Below are 22499 nucleotides of genomic sequence, written 5' to 3'. Positions count from 1 at the left end.
CCTCCTCAAAAACATAACTTCTATCTGGAAATCAACAACGCTGAACAAAATGGTTGTTTAAAAATTCTGATTGGATGTGTTTGGGGTAAAGGTGTGCGAGAGAGGGGGCTCAGTTGCCATCAAATCGCTTTCGACTACTAAAAAGGGCACTAGACCTTTGAATTGCCAATCGAATGAGCCCTTTTTCAAGTTTCTACGACAAAGATTTCAATAAAAACTTATATGCCCCCAGGCCAGAACTTATAACCCTTGCCCTGAAGACCTGCCCAAAGGTATAATTTCATGAACTTTAAACTGCATGGAACAAAATGGCTATCTCAAAATTTTGATTGGTTTTGTTTGTGGAAATGGGGGGCGTGGGGGGGCTAGTTGCCCTCCAATCACTTTCGACTGTTAACTACTACTACTACTACTAACAACTCACCGCAGCACCAAGCCGCCTGAGACCAACACAGCTACGCACCATCCTCCTCCACCCCAATCTGTTCAAAGCCTCCCTTTTTACACCCACCCACGAAGTTCCCATTTCCTTTAAATCTTTCTTTATGACGTCCTCCCACCCCAGACGGGGACGACCTGCTTTCCGTTTAGCCCTAGATGGTTGGCCGAAAAGAGCAGCCTTCGGCAATCTGTCATCCTTCATTCGCACAACGTGCCCTAACCACCTCAACCTTTCTTTCATTATACCCCTAGAAAGTGGTATTGAATCTCATTTTTTGCGCAGCTTGCTGTTTGAAATTCGGTCAGTCAGCCAGGTACCCATAATAATCCGTATGTATTCTCTCTTAAAAACATCAAGCCAGTCTTCATATGTCTTTTTGAGTACCCATGATTCGGAGCCATATTTGACCACTGTCATCACTGCAGCTTCCAATATTCTAATCTTGGTTTGCAGACTTACCTTCCTATTCTTCCAGACTTTTTTTAACTATGAAAAAACACCCTGAGCCTTGGCTATTCTACTTTTAACATCTTCCCTGCTCCCGCCATCTTTACTAATAATACTACCAAGGTGAGTGAAGCTGCCCACCTGATCAATTTTTTCATTACCCAAAGTCACCTTTTCATCTTCACTTATTCCTAGCCTTAGTGACTTAGTCTTCCTAACATTAATTTTCAAACCAATTCTAGCACCCTGAACTCGCAAAACCTCTAAAACTTCATTTAATTTGCTCACACTTTCATCTAGGATGCTTAAATCATCAGCATAATCCAAGTCCAGGAGACTTTTTCCTCCCCATTTGATTTCGTGGTCTCCCATTGCCTTTCCTGTGCTCCTTAAAACAAAGTCCATCAAAATAATCCAGATAAAGGGCACAAGCCACTCCAATTTCCAATTGAATGAGCACTTTTGAGGTTTCTACAACAACTTCTTCGAAACGAAGTGCCTTGCTCTAAAGTAATAAAAATTAATAAAAAATACATTGTGCCAAAATCGTTCTTATATGCCCTCAGGGCATAACTTGAAACCCTTGCCCAAAGGGTTTTGGGGGAGTTTCCTCATAGAAAACATATTTTCTATCTGGAAATCAACTACGCTGAACAAAATGGCTAGCTCAAAATTTTGATTGGATGTGTTTGGGGGAATGATGAGCGGGGGGGGGGGGGCCAGTTGCCCTCGAATCACTTTCGACTATTAAAAAGGGCACTAGCCACTCTCATTTGTAATCGAATGAGCCCTCATCGAAGTTTCTACGACCGCTCCTTCGATACGAAGTGCCCGTGTATGGAAACAAAAAAAAAAAATAATACATTGTGCCAACATCGTTTTTTACTTTGGCAGCGCTATTGTGCTGCCTATGATATATATATATATATATATATATATATATATATATATATATATATATATATATATATATATATATATATATATATATATATATATATATATATATATATATATATATATATATATATATATATATGTATATATATATATATGGTGGTTGAATTGAATGAAAGTTGAGTTAAATGGGATTATATTAAATGAGGGTTGAATTGCACGTGGGCTGAGTTATATGAGAGCTGAGTTAAATGAGGTTGAACTGGATGGTGCTTGAGTGGAATGGGGCTGAGCTAAACAGAGGTTCAGTTCATTTAAATGGGTTGAGTTGAACGGGGTACAGCTACACACATCATTTTTAGTCCTTATTTTCCTTTATTTCTATTCTTCTTTGAAAAATTAGTTTACTTGGAGTGTTTGTGGACTAGACCCCTACGCCTCCATCCCCTCTTAGATTTCTGCATCACTCCGAAGTAAATGTCAAGAGAAAATGAAAAATTTTATTAGCTGCATCAATGTAGGATATCATCCACACATGCGTTTCAATACAGAATTGCGAATTTCGTACAATTCCACACTTTCCGAATCACGTGCAACATTTGATGCGTACCTCATGTAACGGAACTATGCAGCACATTGACGTGAAGCGTGCAATTCATGACGCTATGAAGGGTTTTATAGTGAAAGGGAGCCACGTATTGGAGAACAAGTGACGCTAAGAAAAAAAAAACCTTACACCTGTTGGCGGAGATTGGACACCCCCTCAGAATTCAGCTTAGGTGGGTCAAGTCCAAAATCAGTCATTTATAGTTGAGCATAAATGTGTTCCATCTTGTCAGGTTACGGAGAATATATAAAAGGAAAGCAAGGAGATTGGGCCAGTGTGTTAAGAACGGTTGGCAGATGCTTTGGACCCATACTGACGATCCCCCTTTCGGTGCCTAATCAAAATAAATAGTTATGTTGTAAAAAAAAAAAAAATGTAACTTATAAGATCAATTCGCCTTACACGATTATAATCTGCATCTGGTAAAAAAAGAAAGAAAAAACTGATTCCAAATGCGATTTCGATTTTTTGAGGAACAATGAAAAATGTTACTAATTTTTATCCTGCTGTGATAACTGCACCCCTAGCCTCCAAAAGTACAAAAAGAAGAATTAGAAGAAATAAAATACCTTCTCACCACATTTTTGTTCCAGTTATATAACACACAACGTCATTCTGGGGAAATACTTTCCCCTGGCCGCTCAAGAGAATCTACTCCAAAAGCTGACGACCCGAACCGAAAATCAAAATCGAAAGACAATTCAAGAAGGTCGTCTCGTGACGAAAGTATGAAAAAAGAGGTAAAACGACAAGACGTGTCGAAGACTCAGGGTGAAAGGAAAAATTTTGATGCTATTGATGACCTTGATCTTCTTGAAAGACTGGTAAACCCTATTTCTTTTCTACTGTTTTTTTCATTAGTGATACCATTTGTAAAGGGCTAGGACCTGACCATATTTTAAAAAGGGCACTAAGCTTTAAACTTCCATGCGAACGAGTCCTCTTCTGAGAGCCAAAGATCTCTGGATTGGTATAATAACCCCTAAAAAACAAAAATAAATTAACATGAACTTATGACCAGCCTTCTCAGGAATAATAACAAGTCTCGTATTGTTGTATATGGTAGCTTTTAACCGCTGTTCCACAGTTTCCAGATATGTTGAAAAGGTTTATGTTCGTCAAAGTAAAATTCCTTTTTGAAGGTGTTTCCTCAATTTTCGAAAAGTATAGTATATACTTAGAATCAACCTAATAAATAAATTTCTTTTCGCTGAAAAAGTGCATCCCTTGAAACAATTCTTGATTCGAGGGTTCCAAAATAGCAAAAAGAATTTGGGAGCCTCCATGAAATCTTACAATTTTTTCATATTTAAAGACACCTCTTTACTTGATGTAGATTGCTGTTCATGTCGAAATAACGCTCGAATTCGAGCTTGGATGAAAATAGAGTTGATTCATAACTAAAGACCGAAAGAATGACTCTCAAGTAAGACACGTACGCTGGACTTTATTTTTGCAGGGCAATGAAGAAAAAATAAATATTATTTCATAATTTCAATAAAAATGCCAGAAATTTGGAGAAATCTAAGATTTTGGGGAGTGGAGGGTCCTTGGGCCCTACACTAAGTACATTCTCGCCTTAAGTTCCGCTCTGTTCCGTTTCAGCGTACTTAATGACGCTTAATTTCAGCTCATTATAAAATAGGATAAAAAATTTAGCATTGTGCATCTTGATAATTAATTCTTGATTTCTGGGAATATTTCTGGTCTACGCTGTCATTATGAAAGTAAAGAGTAACGTTAAACCCCAAAATCGGCAGAATTTATTCCGTATAGGAGGGGGACTGCCCCTTCTTCATCCCATCCCCGTCTTATGGTCGTAGAAACTTCGGAGGATGTTCATTCAATCAGAAATTGAGAGTTCTAGTCCTTTTTTTATAGGTCAAAAATTTTAGGGGCGCAAAATTTCAAACAAATAATCTAACGGTTATAATTATTTTGTAATTTTTGGAATTTTGTTAATAAAGTAGAGGGTGCAGCTGATAAATAAAAATAATTAAATAATAACAATTAAAATAAATAAACTAACATAATTGATAATAATTGAATAATTTGAATAATAAATTAAAAGGTAATTAAAAAAATCATTGATTAATTAATAATTTGAGAATTATTTTGGTTAATAAATAAAAATTTCGTTAAAATTTTTATAGGCGACAGGAGGGAGGGCTAATGTTTGGTCTTTTCTGTCTTTTGAAGCCATGGGAATGTTTGAAAATACCTTTTCAAATTAAGAATATTGACAGATGTCAATATTCTTAGCACACATCTTGCTATCTTTTTTTTTCGTGAAATAATGTCCCCTTTCTTTAGTATAGTATCTCAAATCTATATTTAATCACTTGTATCGACGCGCTAACATATTTAAGATATTCAACCTCGAAAATAGTATGGAAAACTTGAGAAGTTAAGAACGAACTTAAATGATTTTGGAGGGTGCGGGGGTCATAGGCAAAAAAAATCTGAACCTTGTCTGCCAACTTGGAATGGCTATGCGGGTAGTTTCAAGAAATTGAATATTTGATTACCAAACTCCATATGAAAGTAGAGAAACGGTGTCAAATTTGACAGATAGCCTGTCGACACATCTCGTGTATGATGGACTTAACATTCCCCGCGTACAACCTAACTCATCTAATTTCATTACTTTCATCAATCATCCATAATTTTTAAATGTTCTTTCAGGAATTAGTTTGTCATATGCAAAACTTTAATGAAAATGTTAAATAATAGACTGACTGTATATGCATTCGATATTGAAATTGACTTCGATGATAGATTATGCTTGGATTGAACAGTGCTTCGAAACATTAAAGAGGTTTTTAAAATAATATCTAATATCATTTTTTTAACGTTATTTTTTTTCAAAATCTAATTTGGCGATGATGCTGACCATGGGGGGTATTTTTTCGGGGGGGGGTACCAAAAACATCAAAATTTATTTATATGCATTTTGTTACGTTTTTACAAGTCAGACAAACATGTGGGGGGGGGGTCAAACCCCCTACACCCCTGGATACAGCCCTGACGTGGGCATTAAAAGCATGAGAATCTTACGCTATTTAAAGTCAGACTCTGAACAGTATTATTTGGTACAGAATCAAACTTATTTCTTGCATATTTTGGAAAAAAAATCGCTCAAATGCTTTTGCAACATTCTTTTATTAGACATTTCTGCCGTCTATTTAAAGGCTACTTAATGGCATCATTCTTGTTAAGGCTATGACCCATTTTAGCCCAAAATATTCATTAAAAATGTGAAAGAATGAATTGAAGAACTTGAGCCTTAAACCATAATACTATCGACAAGTGGCATCAGGCGCGTTCCAGTGGTACCAATTCACGAAAATGTAGGGGGTTGCAAATTTTTTTCCGATTTTTTATTGGAAATGCTTCCTTCAAGTATTCCCCTGTGCTTCAGGTTTACCTTAAGCTTTTCTATTGATAATGGTTTACCGCCTAAAATAATTTTTCTTTCCCAAAAAAGTACCCCCCCCCTTCTTCCGGGCTGAAATAAAATATTTACTTTTTCACATTAATCGTTGCTCACATTACGTTACTAACATTCAGGACAGGAAACTGAATTGGATAAGCAAATGTGGCAATCACACCGTTGGGTAAATTCAGAACATATGCCTAATGTAGACATTTAAGATGATTCATTTTCCTAACTTGGACATATGACTGTCTGCTGTTTAATATTCTTTTATGGCCATATATTTAACGACCACAACGACTTCTAGTTAGAACTTGCAAAATTGTATCTAAGAAGATTTGCATTTTTTCACCATGCAATCCTGTGCGCTGAAAACCGGTCCAGACATGGCTCTAAAGCTAATATTTAGTGCATAAATTTACATTTGTGAGACTTCTAGAAGAACATGCTCGGCCCCAATAAATTGGTCCGGTAGGGTCGTCCACCTTGTAGTCCCACAGCTTTTAAAGAAATGAATTAAAAAACTTTTTCCACAAAATAAGTTTTTCAAAGAGTAGTAAAGAACTCCATTAAACCAAAAATGAGCAAAAATAAAATCAAATAATCTACCAAGCGTGAAACTACCACAAATCAGAATCGATAACTAAATGAATCCGAAAACGAACAGAAATTACAATAAACAACCGAGTCAAACTCAAAACGAGCAGAAATTAACGTGAGAAGGGCTCAAAACCCCTATGCCTTCCCAAGGCCAGAAAATAATTTGCACTTTACTGGGCGTGAGAGGGGGGTTAGTTGCCCTCAAATCACTTTCGACTATTAAAAAGTGCACTAGCCCTTTGAATTTCCAATCGAATGAACGCTTTCTGAAGTTTCTACGACAAAGATTTCAATAAAAACCTTATACGCCCCCAGGGCATAACTCGCAAACCTTGCCCTGAGGGCTGTGGGGGAGTGTCCTCCTCAAAAACATAATTTCTATCTGGAAATCAAAAACGCTGAACAAAATGGCTAAAACTTTTGATTGGATGTGTTTTGGGAAAAGGTGGGCGAGAGAAGGGGGGGGGTTAGTTGCCCTCAAATCACTTTCGACTATTAAAAAGGGCAATAGTCCTTTGAATTTACAATCGAATGAGCCGTCTTTCAAGTTTCTGCGGCAAATATTTCAATAAAATCTTATATGCGCCCAGGGCTTAACTTATAATCCTTGCCCTGTAAACTGTGGGGGGAGTGTCTTGCTCAAAGGTATCCTGAACTTTAAACTGTGTGGTACAAAATGGCTATCTCAAAATTTTGATTGGATGTGTTTGGGGAAATGGTGGACGTGGAAGGGGTGTTAGTTGTCTTCCAATTACTTTCGACTATTAAAAAGGGCACTAGCCATCTCAATTTCTAATCGAATGAGCCCTTTTTGAAGTTTCTACGAGAACGCGTTCTAAAAAAACCTTATATGCCCCCAGGGCATAACTTACAATCCTTGCCTTGAGGGCTTTGAGGGGGTTGTCATCCTCAAATACCTAATTTACAGAACTTAAAACAACGTTGAATAAAGTGGTTATCTCAAAATTTTGATTGGAGGTGTTTGGGGTAAACGTAGGCGTGTGATGAGGGAGGAGACAGGGCCTCTTTCAAAATCTTGGAGAGCAAGCATGACACAAATATTGTTGTGTATGACAATTATGTAATACTACTACTGCTACTAACGAATCACCGCAGCACCAAACCGCCTGAGGCCAACACAGCTACGCCCTCTCCCCCTCCATCCCAATCCATTCAAAAACTCCCTCTTTCCACCCTCCCAGGGAATTCTTATTTCCCTTAAATCTTGTCTAAGGACATCCTCCCATCAAACAGTTCGTGGTAACGAACTGTAAGTAAGGAGCGACCCGGCTGAATGGTAACCGAAACTCTAAAAAACGGAATTTTGATACCAATAGATACATCGAAAGAATCAAATTTTAATGCTGATTTCAAATATATAAGCCTCATCAAGTTTAGTCTTACCCATCAAAAGTTACACGCCTGAGAAAATTTGGCTGATTTTCGAAAAAAGTGAGAAATATCCCCTGAAAGATATAGAACCTTAATGAAAATCACACAATCATATTCAGCGTATAAAAGAACCCTACTGTAGAGGTTTCAAGCACCTATCTACAAAAATGTGGAATTTTGCATTTTTTGCCAGAAGAAAGATCACGGATGCGTGTTTATTTGTTGTTTTTTTTCCCAGGGGTGATCGTATCGACCCAGTGGTCCTAGAATATCGTGAGAGGGCTCATTGTAACGGAAATTAAAAGTTTTAGTGCCCTTTTTAAGGGACCAAAAAAATGGAGGGCAACTAGGCCCCCTCCCATGCTCATTTTTTTCCCAATGTCACCCAATCAAAATTTTGAGATAGCCATTTTGTTCAGCATGGTCTAAAATATGAAAACTATGTCTTTTAGGATGACTTAACCCCCCGAAGTCCCGAGGGGGCACACATTGCTATGAAGGGGGCGTAGGATTTCCCATCATTATTAAAGAAAAATATTAGAAATTAAATTAAAAAAAGTTTATCAACTGAAAGTAATGAGCAACATCAAAACTTAAAACGAACAGAAAATATTACGTATATGATTGGGTTCACTCCTTAGTCAATACCTCGCTCTTTAAGCCAAAGATTTTTTAGTACTTTCGTAAGAGCTATTTATTCTAATTAACCGCCGTTGTGATTAAGCGGTCATTTTTAAAGAATTGGAACAAGATTCGAACTTTCGCTTAAAGAGCAAGGTATTGATTAGGGGGCGAACCCTTTAATATAGGTATTAAAAATCTATGAATATAGAAGTTTGATACGTAAGTTAATTCGTAAGTTACGTATATTTATTACAAATAAAAACGTACGTAAATAAAATTAAACAAGTTTCGAAAAAGCCATTTAACCAAATAAAAGTAAAATTAATATGCAAATTTTATTGTAATTATTCATGTACGGTGAGCCAATATCAAAACCTGCATTAATTCAAAAACGTCCAAAAATTAAATAAAAAAAAAGTTTTTTTAACTGAAAGTAAGGAACGACGTTAAAACTTAAAACGAACAGAAATTATTCCGTATCTGAAAGGGGCTGTCCCCTCCTCAACGCCTCGCTCTTTACGCTAAAATTTGACTTTTTCACAACTCTATTTTTCTAAACAATAAAAAATTTAGCGTAAAGAGCGAGGCGTTGAGGAGGGGACAGCCCCTTTCAGATAGGGAATAATTTCTGTTCGTTTTAAGTTTTAACGTCGTTCCTTACTTTCAGTTAAAAAAACTTGTTTTTTTTTATTTAATTTTTTCCCAACCAAGGACGACCTGATTTTCGGCAAATGTAATATATATGACAAATATGACGATCAATATTTTGTATATGACATTTTTGTCAAAATGAGATTTGTAGCCAACATTGTTGAACTCAGGACAATATATCGATTGGTTCAATTTTTTCCTCTATTTTCTCAAAATATATGAAGATTCTTATTCGAGATATGTCATATCTCCTTTGTTCTTTCATAGAAATAGTTAGAAACTGGAGCATTTTCATGAATGCCAAAAAATCCTAGAGGGGGGCAAAATCATTTTCTAACTAACAGCCTAAAGTGTTTTGAAGTAGCAAGTATCTAACAAAGGGTTCAGTTAAGCCTTTTTGGGTAGTAGGCAATATGTATGGTACGGATAACAAGGTAAATGACTTGAAAAAAAAATAATACAATCATAATCACAAACATAATCATAAGATTTCGTTATGCTTGAAACAGCTGGGGAAGACAGACGAAAATCTGGGGAAAAATTAGATCTGGAAGGGCAAAAGAAGGTCTGAATGGGGCAATTTTCTCATCCCGCTACAACTTACGCTTCTGAAATGGATCTTTTGATATTAAAAGTGCTTTGGGCTAGGGGCGTAATTTGCTATGTTGCCGGGGGGGGGGGCACTTCACCCCCAGCTGAAATTTAGTGTCTTCAAGAATCTTGGCGGAAAGAAGACAAACCTACATAATTCAATCATACACAAAAACAGACCAGTTTTCTTTCGTATATCTTTGTCTTTATGTTGCTATATGACTCATTTTTCATTTTTCACTGTAATTTTCACTTGATTTGGGAAAATTGGCTCCAACCCACCCCCCTCCCCCAGGGTTTTGACGAAGTTATGTCACTGCCTTGGGCCCTGGAAGTCCATGTAAGAGGGTAAGGAGCGGAGGTTTGAATACATTGGAGAGGTGGCTGGTGGAGTAGGAAGAGCGTGGGCAGTTGTGCTTGCCTCAGGTGGATTGGCGCTGCTGTGAGATTAGTAGTAGTAAAAATAGAATTGTCCTTTACAAGTATTTTTGCTTCTACCAATTTTTTGGAAGATATACCGAATTCCCAATCCTTCTCCTGAAAAAAATGTACAGATACTATTTTCGGTAGACAATCAGTTGATGGCTCTTAGCCTGAAAGCTATCTACTGAATTCCTACCAAAAATCGCTGAGATTTTGCATATTGTGTGAGAAGAAAACTGGAAAAACTGTCTTTCATGCCTTAAAAAAAATTGTATAACAATTGATGTTCAGTCAGTTGAAAAACTCGAAATATATTTTGACTTATTTCACTCTCCTGCATTGGCTGAGGAGCATTTCCTTGTGGAAGACCTTGAAAACCTGTTACCACTATTTTCTAACTTTCATCTTCTCTTTGGTCGTGCAATTGTGACACAGAGAGGCAGACAATCTGGTGGTCTCGCTATCCTATCCCAGTTCTCTTGCAAGCTATATTCGTAAAGAGTATTCAATGGGTCTCAAAACGGAACTTGAGATGATTGTGATTAGTATATTCAGAAAGAGCCGTTGTAAATCGCATCGAGCACTCTGTTCATCTTTCAGCTAGCGAATTAAATCCATACACTGAAAAATATACTGTGTTATCTATATATATACGGAGTCTTTCAGTGACCACGGCAGTGATTATTGTTTGTAAAAAGTACTGAATGGGGAACTGAATGGTATTATATTATATATATATATATATATATATATATATATATATATATATATATATATATATATATATATATATATATATATATATATATTCAGTCTTTCTATAAATTTTTTTGAAGCAATACCTTTTACTATGTTGTTCCGGGAATTTTTAAAATATTTTTAAGTGAGTTTCTAATACATTTTTTTTCGAGGACGAAGCATTCCTTAACTGCCCTATGCAGCTTAAAACGCCATATATCTGCATACATTATGGTGCATATTCCTCAAACCCTCCCACTTCACACAGTCGGGATGCTCCATGTCTATTTTCCCGCCCTACTTTCATTTTGAAAAATATATAGCTTTACGAAGTTCTTCCTTCTCTTATTTACGTCAGTTTAGACCACAGTATATAAATTATAGGTTTTATATCTTTACTAAATAGAGAAAAACAAGTTTTTTTAACTGAAAGTAAGGAACGACATTAAAACTTAAAACCAACAGAAATTATTCCGTATATGAAAGGGGCTGTCCCCTCCTCGAACGCCTCGCTCTTTACGCTAAATTTTTTTATTGTTTAAAAAAAGAGTTGTGAGAAAGTCAAACTTTAGCGTAAAGAGCGAGGCGTTGAGGAGGGGACAGCCCCTTTCGTATACGGAATAATTTTTGTTCGTTTTAAGTTTTAACATCGTTCCTTACTTTCAGTTAAAAAAACCTGTTGTTTTTATTTAATTTTTGAACGTTTTTGAATTAATACAGGTTTTGATTTTGGCTCACCGTACATGAATAATTAAAACAAAATTTGCATATTAATTTTACTTTTATTTGGTTAAGTGGCTTTCTCGAAACTTTTTTAATTTTATTTACGAACGTTGTTATTAGTAATAAATATACGTAACTTACGAATTAACTTACGTAACGAACTTCTATATTCATATATTTTTAATACTTATATTAAAGGAATCGCCCCCTAGTCAATACCTCGCTCTTTAAGCTAAAGTTCGAATTTTTTTCCAATTCTTTAAAAATGACACCTTAATCACAAAGGCCGTTTTTTATAATAAATAGCTCTTATGAAAGTACTAAAGAATCTTTGGCTTAAAGAGCGAGGTATTGACTAGGGGGTGAACCCAATCATATAGCTAAAATTTTCTGTTCGTTTCAAGTTTTGATGTTGCTCCTTATTTTCAGTTGGAAAACATGTTTTTTTTATATATAATTTCTGATCTTTTTTTTAAATAATGCTGGGAAATCCGGCGCCCCCTTCATAGGAATGTCCCTTCCCCTATGAAAACTTCCTTCATGGAAAGATCCTCCCACATAACCCCCGACCCACCCACCTCCCTACTACAACTATAAATCCCCCCTGAAAACGTCTGTATACTTCCTAATAACCAATACTATATGTTAACATTGGGTAAAGTGCATAACTTTCAGCCCTCCCCCCGGGGACTTCGGAGGATTAAGTCATCCTAAAAGACATAGTTATCATGTTTTCGACCATGCTGAACAAAATAGCTATCTCAAAATTTTGATCGGGTGACTTTGGGAAAAAAATGAGCGTGGGAGGGGGCCTAGTTGCCATTCATTTTTTTGGTCACTTAAAAAGGGCACTAGAACTTTTAATTTCCGTCCAGTGAGTCCTCTCACAATATTCTAGGACCACTGGGTCGATACGATCACCCTTGGGAAAAAAAAGAAAAAAAACAAAACATATAAACCCGCATCCCTGATCTTTCTTCTGGAAAAAAAATGCAAAATTCCACATTTTTGTAGATAGGAGCTTGAAACCTGCACAGTAAGGTTCTCTGATACGCCTAATATGATGTTGTGATTTTCATTAAGGTTCTATAACTTTTAGGCGGTCTTTCCCCCTTTTTTTCGAAAATTAGCCAAATTTTCTCAGGCGCGTAACTTGTTATGGGTAGGACTAAACTTGATGAAAATTATATATTTGAATTCAGCATTGAATTCTAATTCTTTTGATGTATCTATTGGTATCAAAAACCCGTTTTCTAGAGTTTCGGTTACCATTTAGCCGGGTCGCTCCTTACTTACAGTTCGTTACCACGAACTGTTTGATACTGTGGTTTAGACAGGTGCAACTTTGTTGGGAATAGAATCCGTAATAGGCAATGCAATATTTTGCGGTACTTATCTAAAATCCAGGACACATGCAAGATGTGAAGTTTGGTTAATGCTAATGAAAGAAAACAAAATAGGATGAAAATATAATAGTTTATGAACTAATTTGGGCTATATATTAGCACATCAGGGAGAGTTGGGCTAAAGCATAGCACATATTAAATACTTAATCTAACCTAATCTAACCTTTTAACCCAACCTAGGTACCTTTTAGTCCCCCCTAAACCCCCCAAAAAACTAAAGTTAAAATATAGTTCCCGGAGTGAGAAACCTTTTGTTTATTCCTCACAAGGCAGCGTGAACCTGTTTTTCATTAAGCGGCTCGGTCTCGGTCTTTCTCGATGCAGTCTTTGTCGCATGTGTCCTGGATTTTAGTACAGTACCGATTTTGCTAGGGAAATTGTAGCAATCCTACTATTTCCATAAATAAAAATATATTATAGCCACCTACTGTAGTGGTTTTAGGCCTCATAAGCTGGGGGGGGGGCGCACGGTATACCACAGGAGTGTGAAAAATATTAAATAAAAGGAATTTAATGTCTTCTAATGTAGAGATCTACACAAGGAGGGGACCTTCGGGGCCTTGCCCCTTGGAATCTCCAGCTTTTTAATTAGCTCTTATTTCGAAGGTAGTTTTTGAAGTCATACGCCCCTATCTCCTCAAAACAAAAATATTTTTCTGAATCATGCTGAAAAATGGACCATATGATAACCTATAAGTATTCAAAGAAAAAAGAAAGTTGTGTCAAGAAAACCAGTCTTAAAATGAGATCTTATCAAATTAGGTTTTCTTTTAAATTTAATGATTCTTAAAGAACAAAAAGCTGTAAAAAAAAAAAAAAAAAAAAAACAAAAAAACAGTTAAGTGTTTTAAACAAGAAGCTATAAAATGATAACGTATATAGATTAACATTGTTCCAGATCGAAGAATTTATTTTAATGCATTTTAGGAAGCATAAAAATGTGCTTATTTGACATGCTAAACTTGTCAGTCAAGTCGTTTAATGGCAGAGTTAGCACGCAAGTTCAACTATACTTAAATCTGTAGTTGCATCTCAACATCGAAGTCGAAATTCTCTAGAACCAGGAATTTTATTGACTCGAATTTTTAACTAACAATATTATTTGCGTTAAATCAAAACGAAGAAGAGTAATTGATAACACGTGAGATGCAAGAAGGAAGCATTCGAAACAAGGAAGTATCCAAGATTTTTGTTGGGGGGTACTTTTTTGCCGGGGGGGGGGAGGGTGTTTACAAAAAAAATGAAAAACCCATCAATTTTTTATATGTATTTTGTTACGAGTCGGATGAAAATTTTGGAAAGGGGGATCAAACCCGTGACCACCCTGGATACGCTTTGACTTAACACTTATAACTTATAGCATAAAAATCCCTGCCCTTATAGTTCAGCTGTACCAAGGCAATCACATTAATCAGTCGTATATAGTAATATATTTCAAAGAGTATTGGATTTTTGTTGGGATGGGGTAGAGATTCGAAAAAAGCAAAAAATAACCGAATTTCTACGGAAATATCAGGAATTATAGGACAATTACTCAAGATTCCCAGGGTGGGGGGGGATCAGGTTTTAAAGCAGTCCCCCTGAGTAGGTGGAAGACGCCGAGTGCTTGAAAATAACTTTATTATAATGACAATTTCAGGTTGTCGCTAGTAATATCAGCTGCAAATTCGATTTTTTTTTTTCATTGTAAATTGCTGAAAATTTGTTTTACTATTCCAATTTTTTACTTTCCAAGGAAGTTTTACTTTTCCAAACTTTCAAGTTTAAATGAAGAGAAGGCACAACTTTAGTTTGTTCTAGTCAGCTGTATTCAGGGTCGGTGAACTAGTTTACAGAGCTTGAGTGTGGTAGATGCCGCCATATACCGGCTCTAGATCCTTTTGGGTTAAAGGGATAACCACCGATTTTCCCGTGGACAAATGTAAGGCTAATAGCTTATTTTTTTTCCTTACGAAGCAATGTTTTCTCGGAAGGATTTTCGTCTTTTGCATTGGATAACCACTATTTGACCAGTGTTGCCAACGCTTTAAAATAAACTCTATAGGTTTTTCAAATAAAATTGTACCACAAGAGATTAATTTGTACCATCTGAAGAGTAGGTTAAACTTTTGCCGCAACAAGAAGAAAGTTTTCGATAAACTAAAACTTGGAACAGATATCCGAGTTAAAAAGGATCAAGTAAATCCAACTTGTAGTGGAAAATTTGCTTGTACCAAAAAATTTCCAAACGTACCGTATTGTATCAGGACCTCCAAATTGTACCAAAAACGGTACAATTGTACCGCGTTGGCAACATTGTATGTGACTGTCTAAAGACTGGTAGCTATGTGACTGTCAAGACTAGGGGCAATTCCTCAAGAAATGAGTTTCTGCAAAATTTGTGTAAACCAAATATTATGCAATCATTGGTGCAATCATGGTACAATTATTAAAATATTCTTCATCAGATGAGGGAAAACCCGGCCGTCCAAGAAAGCTTAAACTCCCCGTGAGAACCTATCTTTAGCGTATCATTCTTTTGTTTTGGTTCCCATTGCATTTCATCGGGCGAAAAGAAAAGGGTATCAAAATAGAATGCGACTCCTTGTCAGGGCCTAGCTGTAGCCTGTTTCTATGGCTCAGGCTCGATTCACGAAGGATGGATGGAAGTGGACCGAAATAAAAGTGAGACAAATTTTCTCCCACACACGCCGTGACATTTTTATCCTGCGACGGGAAATACGGCTGCCGAAGCCAAATGGAAGTCCCCGTCAGAACCTAGCTTACCTATTCTATTTATTTCATTCGCACTCTCGATTTTTTCACCCAAGTTTTGTTCATGGGTTTGTTTGAAATCTGGGTGTCGAAGCAAATTTTATGAATACCAGTAAAATGTAACTGGATTAGAAAAAAAAATGATTCTGTTTCTCGAAAATTAGGGGCCATTTCTGCGATGGACGAATTGAATTTAGTTGTCGCTTCGGCATTTCTTTAGTCTCGGCATAGTCATTACTACTATGCCGTATAGCAACGCAGTCATCAATAACAGAAGTATAGCAACGTGTATGCTGGTGTAGGTTCAGTAGTTGCCTACGTAGTCTCATTCCGAGTAGACCTGTCTAGGCAATTGTAAACTAGAACCGAGGGTAAATTCGGGATTTCATTCGGGTGGGGGGTTGACACAAAAACAACTAAAAAACGCATCAAAAATTGGTTTACAGGCATTTTGTTAGTTGGACAAAAATTTCAGGGGGGGGGGATCTGACCCGGTTACCACCCCCTGAATACGGCCTAGATTTATCCCATTAAATCTTGGCTGGTTAATTAGACTGATTGACATTACGGTTGTATGCCTACTAAGGCCACAATTTGGCTTTCTCTAACCTTCCCTATATTTTTATAAAAGACAAGTATGCAGCAGTTTTGAGTTGCAATACAGTCGCCAATCGCTAGATGGTGTTTGTAATTTTTCTTTTCGATACTAGTACCAATTTTCAGTCTTATAAGTTTATCATACTTTCTGCTAGGGATTTTCTGATTGATATTGGAGTAAATCCCCTAACACTTAACTCTCTATGCATAGATGTAAAATACGTACTTTTTTGTAGCTAGTAGTTGCTACGACCATTTAAAATAAGTTCCCATACCGTATTAATACAAATATTCACTGCCAGTGCTATTAAGGTGGTCGGTCAAGGCTAACACACTTGCAGAAGAGTTTTTTTTTCTTTTTATGGCGGATAAAAGGTTCAAAGTGTCAGACAGATAATTATTTCAGAGTTCTGTTAAGTGAAACTTTGCAAACTATTAACCTTCAAATAAAGGTGCTTTGAAGCATACTGTTTTGCAAACGTGTCTTTTACCATCAGACAAGGTCGTGTCTAGGGGGGGGGGGTAGAGTGTTGGAGCCTACTTCCAGAATGTTTTTCAACTCATAAGTACGTGCCAAAATTGCACATAAACAAATATTTGATGCATTTTTTAAGTTTTTTTGTACCCCCAAAAAATCCTGGCTACAGTCTTGCCATCAGACAAATTATTTAAATTTTATGTAGAGGGGTAAGAGCCAGAATTTGCTCTTGGGGATCGAGGTACCCGTTTTTTCGTTCATTTTTACAGATTATCTCCTTTTTCGCTCATATTTCAATTCACAATTCCACACACCTGTACCAAATGTACAATGCTTTCACGCTTTCACATCTGTTGAAGCTTTTCACAAATTAGGATAGGACCCGGGAATTAAGCTAAACAAATCAGGTTCGAAAAAAAAGCTAAAAACAATTTAATTTTGTCTTCTTTGTTGTTTTTTTTTACAGATTTTACATTTTGAAGAAATTGATAATTTCTATTTATCAACAAAACGTTTTAACAGTCTGTTCAGTCTGATGACTTTTTGCCCTATTTTTATTTCTTTGTTGAGCGAAAACTCTACAGTATCAGAAAGGGGGAACTGGACCAAATTAAAAAAAGAAAAGAAAAAAAAATCATGCCATCGCATCTGATGTTAAAAAGGAAGTTTTTCAGAAAATATGTCTGCAAGATCGTCGATAAAGCTATATAAATCAAGTTCAAAAACTAGATTTCTGGTCAAAATGTTCAATGGAAAAAAAAAGAAAAAAAAGAGAAGGCAATGCCATCTGAAAAGAAATTTGAAAAATCTGAATATCTCCTCAATGATATTAACAATTATTTTATTTATCTATTTTTACTTGCTTTATCTTCTGATCATGACACATTTTGGATTTATAATACTGTTCTCCACTTTTTTTTATTTTTAATTTTTTTTACATCTTGAAAGTCCAAATTTATAAAGCATTTTTCTTTTTGTATAGGCCTATAGAGCATGATTATAGATTTGTTACTCATGGCCATTCTCTAAATTGTATTCTCGTCACTAGTATGATAAAATTGAGACTACTGTCCTACACTTCTGTGTCAAAAAGTGTGCTTTAATTCTATTGATTTATTTTTGTGACGCACTATCTTCAGCCAGTTACATATTTCATAAGCGTATGTCAGAAAAGGGAAGCCAAATAACCCCGCCTCTTTTACGCGTTGTTTGTTATGTTAAACTTTGTGTAAAAAAATAAGGCAAAATCTGATTGGTTCTTTCGTGCAAATTTTTAAGCCAGTAAAAAGAACGAAAAGATTATTCGCTACATTTTTCGCAGGTAATTTCTCTGCTTCTCTGTGGTAAAGACAAATGAGGGCAGGTTTTAGCTCCACGCATATCTATCCAGTGAATTGTTTGAAGATCAAATATTCTGGATACCAGGTTGATTTTTTGCTAAAGTTATAAGCATCCAAAAAATGCGTTGTGTTTAAATAATGATTGTTTATTTATTATTCAATATAATAAACACAGTGCTTATTCATTACTTAGAATCAAGCCGTATCCAGGGGAAGTTGACTTTTGAACTCCCCCCCCCCCAAAAAAAATATTTCTGCCCGACACGTAAGAGCATACAAAATGCATATAAATAAATTTTGATGTGTTTTTTTTTATTCTCTTTGTACCCCCCCCCCCCGAGCAGAAATCCTGGATATACCTTGCCTAAAATATAAGCATTTATAATTGTTTGTTAAAGCACTTAAAGTTAAACCAGTGTCAAATCCTCAGTCATGTCCACTGTATATTAATATAATATTATAATATATATATATTTATATACAGTGGTCATGTCCGTGAGTTGAAAACGACAGTATTCTCCAATTAGGGAAGAATTGTAAAAAGCTAGAGATTGAAAGGGGGTCAAGTGCTTCCACTGAAGACTTAAATTCTCAAAACAAAGAAAAAGTATGTGAACAAAAACATTATACAGAAAATAGAAGTGCCAGAAAAACTCTTAGGAGTTACCCACTTCACTACCAGATCTACATATCAGAAAGCCAGTTGTTATACCACGTTTGGCCCACTTTCAGATAATAATTTAGACCCCGGGAGTATGTGAAGGAAACCCTAAAAAACTTCGGAGAACTACTTGAAAATAATCATAAATACTTACTTATCTTATTAATAAAGGCGTGTTGATAAGTATACAAGATATGTATACAAGATTGATAGGTATAAATTATCGATAAACATCCCATGATAAGTACACAACCCATTTTATATGCTGCCATAATAATAGTACCATTTTTTCACTGATAAATTAGTGATCGCCTTCGTAAAATGCAAGGGCGGATCTAGGATTTTTTTTTGGGGGTGGGGGGTTACTAATTTCTGACTCAGTTTTCGACTAATTTTACTGATTTTTACCTAGGTTTTACTAATTTTCGACTTATTTTCGACTCGGTCAAAAATTTCGGGGGGGGGGTTCAAACCGGGTACCCCCCCCTGGATACGTCCTTGGTAAAATGTTAGGATTCGCCGTTCACTGTTGCAAAATATGGTGGCAAAATGTAAAGGTGACTGTATATTTATCCATTTTGGGAGGGGGAATGAATTAATACGGCTTTAGGGATGAGATAAGGAAGTATTTAGGGGTACTGATGCGTTATATGGACACTTTTATATATTGTACAAGGAAACCAGTCACGGTTTAAGGGGGGAAAAGGTACTTAGGTTAGGTTAGGTCACGCATTTAATATATGCTATGCTTTACTCCCCTCCAAATTTGTTTACAAACTATTATATATTCATCCTATTTTATTTTATTTCATTAGCATTAACCAAACATGACTTTTTAGAAGTGTCCATATAACGCACCAGTACCTATTTAGGATTGTCTTAAAGAAATTCTCAAAACTTTTATGGTTTCTTTCAAGTCGCCCTATTACTCTTTTCCTCACTGCTGTACCTTTTCATGCCACGTGTAGCATATTTCGTATAATGCATGGCGCGTCCCATCTGGCGTGTAAGGTTTTGAAGGTGTGTAACTCATCAAAAGCCTCTATTAGATTTATAACTTAGTATAAAGATGACGTTCCTTACACTTTCTTAGAAAAAATAAGAGATACGCCCTTTCGCTTTGGACAAAATATACGTTTTTAATGATTTCATTTTCAGTGTATTTTTACCAGTAATTTCATTTGGTTTATACATGGGTATCAATAGTACCGCTGAGTTCTAATACCATTTTAATACCAATACCATTTTTGGGTACCTACCTTTTTGTCGAGTGTTCATAATACCTTTCCCATATATAGTATTACTGGAGGCATCTCTTGTCAGGGTGTTCGACTAGTTGAGAGGATTGCCCACACAATTTTTCCATAATTGGTAATGGTGACTCACTTTTGCATGATTTACATAATTTTTATTAGAAATCCTAAATATTATAGTGCCTAATTATATATTAATAATTTGTCGTACGTTTGCTGGGGAGGAGGGGTGGCGATGTGGGAATTGATATTTTGTCTTTTCACCGTTATTAATTAAAAAAAAACTTTTTCCAATAAATAAGTTTTTCAAAGAAAAGTAAAGAACTCCATTAAACAAAAAATGAGTACAAATAAAATCAAATAATCTACCAAGCGTGAAACTACCACAAATCAGCATCGATTAATAAGTGAAACCCAAAACGAACATGTTTTTACTTTTATAACTTTAATAAATTAAATAATATTAACATTTTGATTACTAAATATATTTTGATACTAAATTTCATTTATTTATCGATGCTGATTTGTGGTAGTCTCACGCTTGGTAGATTATTTGATTTTATTTTTGCTCACTTTTTGTTTAACTTTTCTTTGAAAAACTTATTTTGTGGAAAAAGTTTTTTTTAATTAATTTCTGTTCGTTTTATATTGAAACAATCCTTTCAGAGAAAAAGAAAATAATACGTTAAATGTTTTTATTTGCTTGAGAATTTATAGTTTGGCCCGCTGTTTTTATACCGGATAAAAGTTTTCAGCAATCTTTGACAACCTACATGTTCTTAAGAATGCTGACACAAATAGTAGTGATTAATTAAGTTTCACGCCTCCTCTAGCTGACCTGAAATGGAAAACTTGATACCATTCGCAAAAAAATCTGTTTACTTTCTTTGATAGCTTGGATACACTTACGCTGTTTTGATTTGGTTAAATTTTAAGAGCAGAAGCAGCCCCGAAAGTTTGAACATAATACCATTAGTCGTTCTTGGGATACTGCTCAGATGCCTTATTGGGAATTAGCATTAACACAGTGCATTTGATTTAATCTTTTGGCAACATTTCGTTTTTAAACATAAAGTCAAATGGGAGGGTGGGCGTGGAAGGGAGATTAGTTTCCCTCCAATCACTTTTGACTATTAAAAAGAGCATCAACCCGTTCTATTTTCAATCGATTGAGCCCTTTTCGAAGTTCCTACGACAACTCCTTCGATGCCAAGTGCCCTGGTCTAAACAACAACAACAAAATAATACATTATACCCACATCGATCTTTACTATAAAAATGTCAAGCCTTCCAATAATTTTAGACTATTAAAAAAGGCACTAGGCATTTCGATTTCCAATCGAATCAGCCCTTTTTGAGTTTCTACGACAACACTTCCTATAAACACCTTATATGCCCCCAGGGCATAAATTACTACTCTTAGCCCTTTTGAAGTTTCTACAACAACGCTTTCAATAAAACCTTATATGCCCCCAGGGGATAACTTACAACCCTCTTCCTGAGGGCTGGGTGGGGGGGTGTCATCCTCACAGTCCTAATTTCCAGAACTTTCTACTACATCGAACAAAATGGCTATCTGAAAATTTTGATTGGATGCGTTTGGGGGAATGGTGGGCGTCAGTGGGGTTAGTTACCGTCCAATCACTTTCAACTATTAACAATAGCCCTCTCAATTTCCAAGTGAATGTGCCCCTTTTGAAGTTTTTACGACAACTCTATCATTAAAAACCTTATATGTCCCCAGGGCATAACTTACAACCTTTGCCCTGCAGACTCTGGGGGGTTTGTCATCCTTAAATACATACTTTCCAGAACTTTCAACTATGTTGAACCAAATGGCTATCTCTAAACTTTGATTGGATGTGTTTGGGGAAATGGTGGGCGTGAGAGGGGGGTTAGTTACTCTCCTCTCTCTTTCGACTATTAAAAAGGGCAATTTAAATTTCCAATCAAATGAACCCTTTTTGAAATTTCTACAACAACTTTCTATATAAACCTTATATGCCCCTAGGGCATAACTTACAACCCTTGCACTGAGGGCTCTGATCCAGTTTCCAGAACTTTCGCCTACGTTGAACAAAATGGCTATGTCAAAATTTTGATTGGGTGTGTTTGGGGAAATGGTGGGCATGAGAGGGGGTTAATTGCCCTTCAATCACTTTCGACTATTAAACTGCCACTAGCCCTTTCAATTTCCAATTCAATGAGCCCTTTTTGATGTTTTTACATCGCTTTCAATAAAAACGTTACATGCTCTCAGGGCATAACTTAAAACCCTTGCCCTGAGGGTTGTGGGGGGATGGGTTGTCATCCTTAAATACCTAATTTCCAAAACTTTCAACTGCGTTTAATAAAGTGGCTATCTCAAAATTTTGATTGGATGTGTTTTTGGAAAAGGTGGGCGTGAGAGGGAGGTTAGTTGCCCTCAAATGACTTTCG

The 22499-nt window shown here is 36.0% G+C and overlaps 1 protein-coding gene across 6 annotated transcripts in view; it reads left to right on the top strand.

Annotated features, from left to right (window-relative positions):
- Positions 1-22499, top strand: part of LOC148954345 (uncharacterized) — a 361915-nt gene that overhangs the window by 112473 nt on the left and 226943 nt on the right. For all 6 annotated transcript variants that reach the window (XR_016141509.1, XM_089086288.1, XM_089086287.1 and 3 more), the window contains exon 4: positions 2987-3217. Coding sequence is in view for 5 of the 6 variants with exons in the window: in XM_089086288.1 (XP_088942414.1) it covers positions 2987-3217 (231 nt within the window). In the remaining variant the exon portion in view is untranslated. The remainder of the gene's footprint in view (positions 1-2986; positions 3218-22499) is intronic.

Source organism: Artemia sp. Qi Xiang Cuo, chromosome 3, assembly GCF_049724085.1.
Source record: "Artemia sp. Qi Xiang Cuo chromosome 3, ASM4972408v1, whole genome shotgun sequence".
Lineage (NCBI taxonomy): Eukaryota > Metazoa > Arthropoda > Branchiopoda > Anostraca > Artemiidae > Artemia > Artemia sp. Qi Xiang Cuo.
This window is presented reverse-complemented; position numbering and strand designations above follow the sequence as displayed.